At 47.0% G+C, this 13,382-nt stretch overlaps 1 protein-coding gene across 2 annotated transcripts in view; it reads left to right on the forward strand.

Moving 5' to 3' along the window:
- Positions 1–1,044: 1,044 nt before the first annotated feature.
- Positions 1,045–13,382, forward strand: part of SLC22A23 (solute carrier family 22 member 23) — a 108,823-nt gene continuing 96,485 nt past the window's right edge. For both annotated transcript variants that reach the window (XM_057399332.1, XM_057399333.1), the window contains exon 1: positions 1,045–2,473. In XM_057399332.1, coding sequence (XP_057255315.1) covers positions 1,940–2,473 — 534 coding nt within the window. In that variant the 5' untranslated portion in view covers positions 1,045–1,939. The remainder of the gene's footprint in view (positions 2,474–13,382) is intronic.

Below are 13,382 nucleotides of genomic sequence, written 5' to 3' on the forward strand. Positions count from 1 at the left end.
GCTGAGGAAAGCCCTACAGAAGGGATCCAGACCCAGCAGTAGATTGGAAACCTTTTTGGTGTCCTGTGTAAAAAAAGGAGCTAAAGGGAAGAAGATGTACAGTACTGTCTCACAGAGACTGGCTCAAGTAAATGAAAATCCACCAGCAACTTGCTCTTCCATTTATACTCAGTAATGATGCCAGTCCTCTTCTAATGCATGCAAGTATCTTCTGCTCACTAGCCATGTTGATGTGCAGAAGCATATATTGATCTGTTGTCTCTCATTCCCTCCTCACACAGGAAAAACATAACTGCTCGGTTCAGTAATGCATGGGCTATACTTCATGAAGAAAATAGTTGGAGACATTTACACACTGAAGTAAATTTAGCTTAATGTAAAAATAACCTTCACAAATTTGAAACGTCTGTTTCACAATTAAAGCAAGGTGTTGATATGATTTAATTTTTTAAGTGGGTACTAATTTCACAGGCTAACTGAAGCAACACAGGCACATTTCGCATTGCCCCAGATCTCACAAACGCTCCCTTCAACTGCGGGTTCTTCCCCGCAGGTCTGTCCCCTCTCCGGCCTCCCCCCGTCAGTCCCCACTGGCTGCTCCCGCCGCGGTGCCTCCAGCTCCGCCAGCCGTAGCTGCTCTGCATTATTAAAGCCATACCGCTAAATAATTGATATGGAAATAAGAGCGCGCTGCAGATCCAGTGCATCTCCCTCCATCCCCGGCCCTCACCCCGTCCAGCCCCCTACCCGCTCCAGTACCTGCCCCGGCCCGCCGGCCGAGCGCGGCCACGAGGCGGCGCGGAGTCCGGCCCCGCACCTCCCTCCCTTCTCTTCCCTCCCCGCCCCGCGGCGCCGTCCCGCCCCCGGCCGCGGCGGGTCCCTGGAGGGGGCCGGGCCGGGTCGGCTGCGCGGTGCGGCGGGAGCAGGTGCGGCCGCCCGGCACCGAGGGGCGGAGCGGGGGGCGGTGGCTGCGGGGCCGAACCGGGCCGGCAGGTGGGGGCTACGGGGAGGCGGAGGGAGAGGGGTCGGGCCGGCTGTCCGCTTCTAGAGGTGCCGCCGGCGGCACGGCGCGGCGCGGGTCGGATCGGCGAGTGAGCGGGCTGCCGCGGGAGGTGCACGGCGGTGTCGGTCCCCGCAGCCCGGGCCGCGGAGAGGCCGGCGGGGCCCCTTGCTGCGGAGACAGATGTGCGGGACGCGGGGCTGCGAGGGGCCGGCGGGGGGGTGCTGGGGGCTGCCGCCGCCGCTGCTGCCGCGGCCGGAGGGGGACCCTTAGCTGTGCGGGAAACGGTGAAGCCGCGTCGGGAGCTGTTATTTTCCTCTCCTCCTTCCTTTGCCTTCCCTCTGCTCCCTCCTCCTCCTCCTCCTCACCACCAAAACCGGGAGAGGAGGCGTGTTCGTAGAGCCTTGCTGCACCGGTTTTGCTTGGTTTGTTGTTGCAGGCTTTGGTTAGCAGGGTGGTGGTGGTGGTGGCTTTTCTTTTTTCCTTTTCTCCCTCCACTTCTACTCTCCCCCTCTCCTTTGGCCCATTGCATGCTCGGATCCGGCTGGATCCTTCCTTTTATTTTCGGTGGTGCCACTCGGAGGGGGGAAGGGAGAGCTGGGATGAGTGCAGCTTGACGCACAGGCAAGGGGAGGGGGGGCACCGCTGGCAGCTGCAGCGGTTCGTGGCCGCAGGGTGCGGGTGAGGAAGGGAGCGAGCGAGGGGCTCGGTTCTTCCCCCTTTCTTCGCCCCTCTGCTTCCTCCCCTCTTTTCCTTCCCTTCCCCCCCTCCCTTCATCCGTCTCCTGCCGGGTCCGGCTAGGAGCGTGTGTGCAATATATTACGTTGTAAGGTGTGTGTGTGTGCGTGGAGGAGAGGGAGGGAAGAAAGAAAGGAAGGACTCGCGAGGGAGCCGGGGCTGCCCCAGCTCCCCCCTATGTGAGCCCCCCTGGACAGCTGGATGGCGATAGACCGGCGCCGCGAGGCGGGCGGCGGGGGCCCTCCGCTGCCGGAGGAGAACGGCTCGGTGCCGGGAGCCGGAGGAGGGGGCGCCGCCGTTCCTCCGGGGCCGCCCGCCGCGGGCTCTGCCGGGGCCGAGATCCAGGCGGTGCCGGTGCCATCGCCGCCCGCCGCCGCCTGCAGCCCGCTGCTCCTCGACTACGATGGCTCCGTGCTGCCCTTCCTCGGGGGGCTAGGCGGCAGGTACCAACGGGCCCTGGTGCTGCTCACCTGGGTCCCAGCACTCTTCATCGGCTTCAGCAAGTTCTCGGACTCCTTCCTCCTGGACCAACCTGACTTCTGGTGCCGGGAGGCGGACGGGCAGGGCAACTGGAGCGTGTCCTTGGCGCCGAGCCACGCCAACCGCAGCGATAACGGCAGCATCTTCCCGCCGCCCGGACTGCCCACCCCGGCGGGGGGCAACGCCAGCGAGTGCGACTGCCACGAGTGGCACTACCGCATTAGAGCCGGCCTCGTCCAGAACGTCGTGAGCAAGGTGAGAAAGGCGGCTTCCCTCAGCCCCTCCACCCTGTCATGCCCTCACGGACCCCCTCTGCCCTACCCTGGCCCCACTCTGCACCCCGTTCATCCCAAGATGAAGGAAGCAGCTGGACACAATGCGGATCTGTCTGTTTGTGCTGCCGCCGAGTAGGTCAGGTGCCCTATAGGTTACCTTTCCAACTGGGAGTAAATCTCACGTCCCTGCAGTCGTTTCCTTCCTAGGGTGTCACTCCAGGTGTCCATCCCGTGGGATTGTTACCTGGGCGCTGGTTGTGGCACTGAGCTGGAAGTTCTGATTTGGGATTCTTGGTGGCTCTTTGGGATCCCAGCAATGGCAGCTGTCCTGTCCTGGGCATGGGTGTCTGTGAGAAAGGCTCTGTGGGCCAGAGTGAGGGGAAAGAGCTGTGGAGAAGGCTCTGCTGGTGATATCCCTCATCTTTGTGCAAGTGTACTAATGCAGGCGTACAAACCAAAAAAACAGGTTGAATTTTAGGGAAGCTGATGAGATGATCACTGTTGGGAGGAAAATGAGACAAAGTTCTACTGAATTCTCTTTGTTTACTTTTTCTCTTCATAACTGTTTCAGTAGAACAATAAAGGAAGGAATGTCTCACACAAGTTGTTGTACTCCAGAGACAGAAGCGCATGCTGCTCTGTTTTGTGTTGCCTAACATTAATAGCTAAGGTGGAAAAATTCTAGTGAGCAGGGTTGCGCTGCTTTCTGCTCTTACTTCATATTTGCTGAGTAGTGCATGGAAAAAAAGAAAGAAAAAAAGCCTTTTCACCTGAAAGCTTTGGTTTGTGTGTGGTACCAGTGCTGTGAAAGCCTTGCCGCCTGTGGATGGGCCTCTTTGGTATGAACGGGCAGCTGGAGCTCCTGGAAATCTAAAATGAAACTGTTACACCAGGAAAATAGTTCCTTTAATCTCAAGACCCCCTCCTAAGATCGGCAAAAATTACTTCCTGCCTGGGGGCAGTGTTTTGTATTAACTGTGTTTATCTAGTTGGGAGAAAGAAACACCGTGATAATCAGATGACTGGCATGATTGTGCTTTGGGTAACTGGCACACATTTGCATTTAATTGTTGAAAATCATTCTGTTTTCTCTTTGTGTCCCTTGAAAGCACGGGCAACAGAGGAAAAGCAGGTAACACAAATCCCTCAAAACCTTAAATCCAGAATGCTCCTTTCTTGAGAAAAACACTGGCACAGGGTGGACTTGAGTGGTTTGTGATATAGAAGTGTATAATCAAATTTGACATTTAAGAGAGGCAGATTTTTTTCTGTTTATAACCAGAGACAGAGCTATTCAGATATTTTAGGGTTTAACACTGAAGCTAAAGTGTGAAAAAAAAATAATAAAAATCTTGAAATGTTTCTTTTTAGTGTAAACTGCAAGAAAAAATTCTTTTTAAATGGTGGAGTCTTTTGAAGGTCGTTGTCAAGTTGGCCACAAAAGGTCAAGGGAGAGTTAAGTTTGCCATCGTGCATGCTTCTTTAAGAATAATAAAAAAAGTGTTCTTTGGAAGAACTTGCAGTAAAGGGCAGATCAATTTTAAGGGGTAAATAAACATCTGTGGTCTCTGCTGACTTGTTTTCTATTAGAAAGAGTAATAATCATCTTTTGAGACTATGGGTTTTTCCAATGTGGAGCTTTTATTTTTGTTGTAGGCTTGCTTCCAAAAACTTGGCATCTTTTTTGGCTTTGATTTGTAATCCCATCTAATTATAATTAGATTGTTTTCTTGGGGTCAGGATTCCGCCTTAGTTCGTGCTTTGGTTTTGTTTGGGGTGTTTTCTGAGTGGCTGTGCTGTCTCTTTGTATCCCAGTGAAGAAAAAAAGAGGAAAAACCCAGGCAGAATGTCAATGTAGCTTAATTTGGGCTTACTTTCATATAAACCCTCAAGAGCTCTGATACTGTGGGAGCAATTCTTGTAACTGCTGCCTCTTGTTACATGCATCTTCGCTGTCCTTTGTGTGAAAGAGCTGCCCTGGATGAATTCAGAAGACTGGATGTTCAGATCTCTCTTAACTCCCCTCAAAAATACATTTGTTTCTGTAATGGATTGTGCAATGTTCTCATCTTTCTAAAGACAGTTTTATTAAATCTTAGTCTAATGTAGACTCATCTGTGTAGTAGCCAGGGGTTATATTGAAATATCATAAAGAGAGCCAAAAGTATATTAATAAAAAATGCACTTTTGTTTGGCCAGTAAATCCCGTTGTTCTCATCTTCAGCGGTCCATATTAATCACTGGTGAACGCTCCATCGTTGCTTTGTCTGCAGAAATGATGAAACAATTGTGGTCATTTAGCACAAAGCATATTTCCTGCTCTGCATTTTGTTGATGTACATGCACATGAGACTTCACTGTGCCCGGTTCCTCAGGGGCAGATAGCTGTCCTTTGACTGTGTTAAGTTTCACCATCTCTATAGCCTCTCTCTTAATGGAGACCTTCATCAGATGTTGTCTCTCTGCCCAGGCTTTCTCAGTTCTCCCTTCCATGGTGCCCATTTGCTCCCATCCTTTGTCCTGCTGGGATTGATGGAATGAAGATTTTCCAGCTCTGCTGTGTGCTTTGCTTAGCCCTGCTTGTCTTTAAGGCTTTGTTGGAGCCAGGAGTGGCCTTGCATCTTTCACGGAGTGTGGCATTGCCATGCTAGGTGCTGCCATTATCCTGACCTCCTTGGCTGGGTCACTGGGAACGGTGCTTTTTATAGTGCTGCCAGTCATTAGAAGTGGAAATGGTAATAAAGGACGTACCGCTTATTATTTAACACTGTTGAAATACATATAGTGAAGAGGTCAGATGCATAATTTAACCACAGGAATTCCAGTGGCTATATTAAATCACCCATCTAAGCTAATGTCCTGACTTGGTACATAAATCTTGGACTTTAACTTGGTTTGTACATAAATATCTTCTTTGAGGACTATTCACTTGTAAGGCTTTTTCACTGCTGTATGCCTCTTTGAGGATTTTCATCTATTCTTTATCACAACATCACCATTATCACACTGCTCTGAATAGTTCATGTGTATTGTTTGAGAGAGATGTAGCCTGAACTAACTTTTAGGCAAAAGGCTAATAAAAAGACCAACCCTGTCTTAAATGGTCCGTGTATCTTGCCACTGTCCAAAGAAAGGATGCTGAGAAATACTGTCCCTTTTTTTGCCTTGGGGGAAACCCTGAGGTCCTACTTTACCCATTTGCAAAGTGGTGCTTCAAGTAAGTTATTAGTGTTCACGCAATACGCAACAAAATGACAACATACATAGCCTTGAAGCCTTGCAGGAAGCTGGAGTGTGTACTTAGCAGGGACTTTTCTAACTCTCTCATTAACTTTTTTAGTGCCTGGCTCTTCTGCCTGTATGCAAAGCCAGCTGTAATCTTGGGGCAAAGTTTTCACGGAAGCTCTTGGTTACGGGATTGATGGTTGCTGTTTTTTTTCCTTCTGTTACTAGGATGACCTGTCCATTGTGTTCGATTGCATTGTGGTGGGGTGGTTTGTTGTTCTGGATGCTGATTTGTATAATGTACCCCAAAAGCTGATGATGGGCAAGGACCGAAGCTTGATTAAATTGCAGAGGTTGATGGCACAGCATCCCTCTGTGGGCACCCGCAGTGTTCCAGATCGTTCTACCTCTTGGGGGTGGCACAGAGGGAAGTGGTTAGTTGAAGGCTGCATTTTAATCACCCAGAGCAATTATGTAATAATATTTCATGTCTTGTCACAAGGGAATTCTTGTTGTGGCTGCTTTTCTGCTCCAGATGCCTTATTTTGCTGCAGTGCTGTTCTCTTGGCTCTCAACTTCCCGCTTGATTTGGGTTGAGTCATCTTCTTTCCCAAGTAACATGCCATCATTTTACCTGTTTGCCACTGGTTCAATCATTCTTGTGCCAGTTTGGCTTAGCCTGTAGTGAATTGTACTTGCAAAAAAAGTGGAGCTTAATTCAGGAGAGCCAAAAGGTCTGGCAGCAGTGCTGTCTTGGTGTGAACTTGGATTGATTTGGGTTATGATGTGATGTTTTTTGCTTCTGCAAGGGGAGATATCTGTGCCCTGTCAGCCTTTCTTTCTCTTGCTTTTATGGCAGTTCTGGCACTTCCTGGATATACCTCTGGTTGCTTTAGCTCGCTGACCTGGTAGAAAACTCTTCTTTAAATACTTTTTAATTTATTTTTTTCCTTGTTTTTCTGCTGGGTTAATGAAGTAAAATGGCTCTGTGCAGTGGCACATGCCCAAGACTGTGGTCACGGGCTTATGGCAGGTGTCTGCAAGTAGCCAGAAATGGTGCAACAAACAAATCTGTGTGATGATAAATTTGGCACTGCTTTTGGTGTGATAGTTCTTGGTGTAGGGGATAGGCGTGCATTTAAAGTGGACTTTCAGGATATAGATGTTAGTTAATTTGAAGGGATTACTTTGTTTCGGATTTAGCGCTTAAACCACAACAACTCTGACAAAGTCCACCCCAAAATAAGAGCTGTGCCACCCTTACCTCCTATTTCTACCTGGCATCTCACTTGTTTCTGCATATCCTCCAACTGTCTGGTCTCTGCAAGGAGACTTCAGAAATGCTGATGCTTCCCTTTCTTACCTGCAACTGCCAGGGTTTGTCTTGTCAGTGTTGGTTCCCAGCTGACTGGCTTCTGTCTAGTCCCAAATCAATGAAAACCTCCAGCTATTGTACCCAGGGCATCAGTTGGGTCAGAAGCAGCAAAATTGGATCTAATAATCACCCATGCTTTTGCTTCCCTTGTACAGACTGAAGGAGATATAGGGACCTGCAAAGCACATACTTGCCATGGGCAAACAGACTATTCATAATTTCTTTGTGAAAAGGCTTTGAAGCAACTCTGCTCATAAAGGGTGGTGAAAGGGTCAACGAGTCCCTGTGGTCAGAGGTGTCTGGAGATACTAGCAGACCAGAGCAAACTTCTGTTCTTTTTTTTTTTATGGCTTCCTCAGCAATGGGAGAGATACCAAGCTTTTTCTCCTCCCTCTTCCCTCTGCAAGCTAGCTGATAAAGTTAGCAGTTCCTGGTCTGAATGCTTGCAGGCTTGAAAAATCTGCTTCTTAAAGAGGGAGTAAGGATAGCTGACAGCCTGTCCTGCTGCAGTTGTAGTGTGTACGGGCAGGCCCCAGAACACAGTGATAGAGCCTCCTGGTTATCAGCGTGCTGCTGAACAGCACCCTAAAATAACAGGGTGAGTTTCTGTCTGAGTGACATGAAGGAGGGGGATGGCTGTTTTGGGAACAGTACCTGCGACTTCACTGGAATGAAGAACTGTCCTCTGCCTGCCTGAAAACAGCAATTATCTGGTGCTTCAGACAACCAAGTAAGATACAAGAAGACTACAAATACTTGTTCAGTGAGCTTAGATACCGTTTTTATTTACTGGGGTGGGGGGGAGGATTGCACTTTATGTAGGGGACAAAAAATTCTGAAGCAGTTGGTCTAGAAAACAGTGGGTTAAGAGCAGTCCTGACATGAGAACTCAAGTAGTCTTAGCTTTTATCTGGTATGGATTTTTTTTTTTTCACTAGCGGGAATATTTGTGGAGGTAATGTTTATTATCATCCTTAAAATAACGTGCTTTGGATACAGTAAACTGATTCCAGACTACCGTAAATAGTTTGTAGCATTGGTAGAACTAACAATGATCTTCCGGGAAGGTAATTCTATATTGAAGTATCTTAAAGTCATTCTCTGCTTTCCAAGACTTGCTATTTAGCCTTTCATACTCCTCATTTTCTGTGTGTTTGTCAAACAGCTGCCCTTTTCCTTTTTTTATCCTCCTGGATGGATGCGATGTTTGAAAAGACCGGGATTTTGTTTGTTTTCGTTTCCACTCCCTATTACATCCTGTGTCTCAGTCATTTAGTTTAAATATATGGACCCTGCCCCTGCTGTGGCAGAAGATGCAGGGTACAGTGTTTATTTCCTGCTGTTTAGGCAGTCTAAAACTAAATTTCTAAAGTGCTCTAACAGTTTTACCTCTTCTTACTCTGGCTACAAGAGTGTGATTATCAAAGATGACCTCATGTGTTTCTTAAAGTATTTGTCAAAGAGGGGGAACTGGCACTTAGGAAGGCATCTAATTGGGAGCCAGTTCTGATGGTAATGGTGAGATGAGGATTACAGGCCAGCCAAACATGAAGGGGATAATTTTTTAATGAAATAACATCTGGAATAGCAGTAGGCTTAGGGTGTTCCTTAACTAAAAAACTTTTGGCCATGCTAATGGTGCAAAGTCTGAAATTTAAGCTTTCTAAATGAATTGTAGAGAGCTGCTAAATTTAGAAAACCCTTAAGGGGATCCAGTGCTTCTGTGTACCTTGTTTTTTTGTTTTCCCTGTCAGCCTATTTGTTTCTCCCTGTTTTCCCCTCTGCTGCCTGGCATCCCTGCTTGGGACAGTTGCTCTCACTCCCTCCTTTTCATACTCCTTCCTCCTCCTGCTCTTCTGCAGCACAGCCTGGCTGGTGTTGGGTTACCCGCAAGTAACTGTGGAATTAATTAGGCTGCGATCTTGCTGTAGAAGAAAAGAGTGGGGTTTGCTGTAGACAGTGTGTAGAAAATGAGAACACTGTTGTGGAAAGATGCTGCTGCAGCTTTGCAGCAATGCTGAGTTTTCAATTATTGCACTGAATTCCTTCAGAGCATCTCTTGAGCTGTGGTCACCTCAACTCTTAAATGTGTGCTTAGCTCTCATAATGCAATTTAGGTTTATATTTCTTTTTCCAGTTGACTTTTGACAGGGGTAACCTTGTGTGTACTCTGAATTCCCTTTTAAAGTCAAGGGGGCAGGAAGGGAACTGAAGGAAGGAGAAAGGACATTCAGGCTCCTTCCAGAATGTGTTATTGGGGTGTGTTGCAGAAGTATCCAGGCAAAACCAGTGTCAGCATCTGATAGCTGCTCAGTGCCATGCTGGAGTCATGCTGGCCCCTGCCCAATGTGGGTGCTGTGGAGCTTGTCGTGCCACCAGCCCATAAAACCTGTCAGGGAGTGATGATTGGTGTGCATGTTGAGTAGCTCCCGCCAATCCAGACCATGTCATACCTGCTGGGAGCATGCAGTTAGGCCCGTGCCTATTCCCACATGGTGGGAGATGGATCAGCAGCTGGCTGTGGTGTGTGTCTGTGTTTGGGTGGGAGCTCCTGTCTGCCCTTTGAGCTGGTGAGGCAAGGGCAAACGTGCTTAGGGGATGATGGGCTGCATAGGACTGACTCCTATGGAGAGGGTGTTTTTTTCCTTTTTTGTTGTTTTTGTGTGTTTGTTTGTTTGCGTTTTTTTTTTTTTGTTGTTGTTTGGTTGGTTGGTTGGATTTTGTTTTGTTTTAAGTTCTTCTTGTCCTTTTACTCATCTTCTCCCCAGGAAGAAAATGCAATACTTTGGGCTTTGTTAGGATTTTTATTGTCTTTTAATTTGGGAGAGCCCCAAATACTAGTTGTCCTACTGAAACACAAGAAAAAAAGACTAAATAAGTGAGTATATCCTTATACTCCTTTCTGGGATGCCTGTCTAGATTCACAAGTAGCAAAGCCAGGAGAATCAGGAATGCTATTTGTGAGATGCAGGGAAGCAGTATGTTCACCCTGTCCAGCAGCATGTGATTTATAGTTACCCTTGCACACTGTTTTCAGAGCAGGGTGGTCTGGTTCTCTGGAAAAGGTTTTTCAGCTTCAGACAGTTGTAGAGGAATTCGTTTTGGCTCAAGTACTGTCTCCAGGTTACTCTACAGTGCTCTGGAGCTGCCTGGTCTCCTCCCGGCCTCCAGACCAAAGTCCATGAATGTGTAGACAATGTCTTATTGCCCATCCTACAAATATTACTAAGGATAGGGAATGTAAATTAAACTGCAAGACCTTTTCCCTTGTTCTGTCTCCCAGGGCTGTGTAAAACATTGCCTGCTTGAGCAATGCAAGCTTGACAGACCAGTTTCACATTTTGATTTGTAAAACAAGTGGAATATTATTCTCCTTTCTTTTTCCCCTTAATATTTACTTAACTCCGAATTAATACTAGACCCTTTTCTGTTTCCCTCTCCCTCTACTTTTCTTCTTGACTGAATTATAATAGCTGTAGCCCTCAAATGATGAGAGGGCAGGGTCATGGCAGCAGTAATTGAGTGTCAAAATTAAGGTGTCTGATCTTTTTATCTATGGTGTCTTTGAGCAAGTATTTCTCATGAGAAATGGCTTTCTTCTCTTTTCTTTCCGTCTTCTCCATTTCAGAGTTTTATGCCATGTTTGACATTTCAAAGGTTTCCCCCCATTTTTAAGAAGGCCCAGTAAGATAGTAAATCAGGTTTTATTATGTCAGCTCTCTCAAGGCTGCACACATGGAGTATGTTTTATGCACGCATAGTTTTGGCAGCCTGAAGAACACCAGTCCTCAAAGTGTTAACTTGTTTTCGGTAATTGGGTTGTAACAAACATTAATATTTAACCAAAATGTTGGGGTGGAGAGGGGTTTGTGTATGGTTTCTATTTATGGTGCTTAGATCTGTTATAAAAACAAATTTGATAACTAGTTTAACTTTTTATTTAGTTTGGTTGGGAAGTCAGTCCCAGCAGCACACACCTTGTTCAGAATAAAGGTGGTTGGAAGCTGAAATCTGAGGGATGGAACTCAAAAAGCATTTTTCTGTGTGTGTGTCTGTCAGTCCAAGTGATGGCCATTGTTGCTCCTGGTCTTTTCATGCAGCCAGAGTGAGGCAAAGAGCTACAGGTCTTATAGCAAATAATAGATTTAAAATTAAAGTCAGTTTTGTGACAGTGGCTCCTAATGATGTTAGAATATGTGTAGAAAAGGTATTTAGTTGCTGCTCAGAGATTTAAAACAGATGGAAATATCCTGATCCTGCTCTCTGGAAAATTATGAATATAGTCATAATGAAAGCTGCAAGCAAGATGTTGTATCTCCCAACTCTTTGATGTTAGATGACATTATGGAGTTGGAAAAAGCTAAGCATATTGCATCAGCTGAGAAACGAGTTAGTTGACTAATCTAGGGAGGGTGAAGGTTGGAGAAGATCAAAATGTCTCGGAATAAAGGGAACTCCTACTGAAAATAAAAGTAGTGAGAGAGAAGTGGGTGGTATAGGGATGCTATTAAAATTGATTTAATCATGTTGAGTATTCAGAAGACTGTCATATGATTAACAAATCATATTTTAATTGTTAGCGTATTAGTGATGATTATTTACTTAGCAAACTTCCTTCTTCCCTCTCCCATTGGGGAAAGAAACAGATCTCTGATGAGAGCAAGATTGGGAACAGAAGGGCAAATTGCTACTGACTAAAGTGCGAAGTTGCAAAGCAAATGAAACTTCCAGTTTTGCGGTGTTTCAGGTGGCATCTCAGTGTCTTGGGACTCTGCTCATGCACTCAGTGAGTAGCTTGGAGGGTGTCTTTGCTCATGGTATAGGCTAAGGAATAATCTAGTGCAGAGTTTTCAATTTGAAGTCTTTTTCCAGGTTAGTTTACTGGCTCTGAAACAAAGTTGATTTGTGACCTTTTGCATATTTGAAGTTTTGGTCTTGTATTGTGATTGCAGCGTTGCTTGAGCTATCTCAGCATGCTGGGAGATGGATTTTACAGGTCAGCTGTGACTGAATGGCTTTAGATATGACACAGGGCACACAGATGTGCGCAGTACAGCTTGTCTGGCTGCCTGGCACTCTTTGGTCGGTGCCAGCAGATGATGCATCTTCTGTCAGCACCGTGTTTCTGCTGCGGGGTTGGGGGCAGGGGCGGAATGGGACCACGTGCATACTGGATGCAAGCAGGATAGCATCACCCTGTACAGTGCAGTGGGGACAGCCTAAGTTACCCTGAGGTAGTTAATATAGGAGGCAGTATATCTCTGTGTCGTGGTTTAAACCCAGTCAGGTAACTTGTTCACTCACTCCCAGTGAGTGGTGCCAAGCTGACAACAATCAAGGTCCGTGTTCGTCTCCCCCCCCCTCCCTGCACCGGGGCTCTCCCCTTCCCCGCTCCCGGAGGAACGGGGAGGAGGATCGAGAGAGTGCAACTCCTACAAATCACCACCGCTACTATCAGCTAAAACAATGATAAGGGAAAATAACAAGGGAAGAGAATACGATACCACCGGCCAAGAAAACGAGTTCCACCCGGAAGCCCCTGTCCTTCCGGGCAACTCCCAGTTACCCCCCACCCCGGGCATGACGTGCTGTGGTATGGAATACCTCCCCGGCTAGCCCGGGTCAGGCGCCCCGTCTCTGCTTCCTCACAGCTTCCCCTCCTCCCTGGCAGAGCATGAGCCTCACAAAGTCCTTGGTCAGGGTAAACATCACTTAGCAACAACCGAAAACATCGGCTTCACCAACGCTGTTCTCAAAACTAGAAGTCAAAACACAGCACTGCACCAGTTAACACAAAGGAAAAAACATGACTGCTACTGCTGAACCCAGGACACTCTGCCTCTCTGATTGCAAGCAACTTGACACAACCCATGCCTTAGGTGACCCATCTTCACAATGGAGCTGAAGTTTGCAAACCAGGAGGAAGTGCCGATTTACGTATCGGTTTTTGTGCAGTGATGTGTGGCCTTGTGGCACTGAGCCTCTGTGCTTCATTTGTAAGGCTGAAATACCAGACCTAAATAAAAGCACTTCAAAAATTAATGTGGAAATTTCACAGCTAAGTCATGCATATTATTAAATGCGTGTTGGAAGGGTGTATTTTAGCAACTTTATGTTACACCTCAGAAACCATTAGGGAAATTTGTGCAATCCTGTACTGTTTTGCTGGGTTGGAAGCTGTTTTCATAGGTACATGAAACTGCTTTCTTACAACACTGCTCTATCTAATTATATCTTTCTTGGAAGACTGCTAAACACATGTCCTCTGGCTCACACGCCTTCTCCTCTC

This window comes from Pezoporus wallicus, unplaced genomic scaffold (genome assembly GCF_028554395.1).
Source record: "Pezoporus wallicus isolate ANWC-B61680 ecotype Strahan unplaced genomic scaffold, APGP_CSIRO_Pwel_v1 contig_818, whole genome shotgun sequence".
NCBI classification, from domain to species: domain Eukaryota; kingdom Metazoa; phylum Chordata; class Aves; order Psittaciformes; family Psittacidae; genus Pezoporus; species Pezoporus wallicus.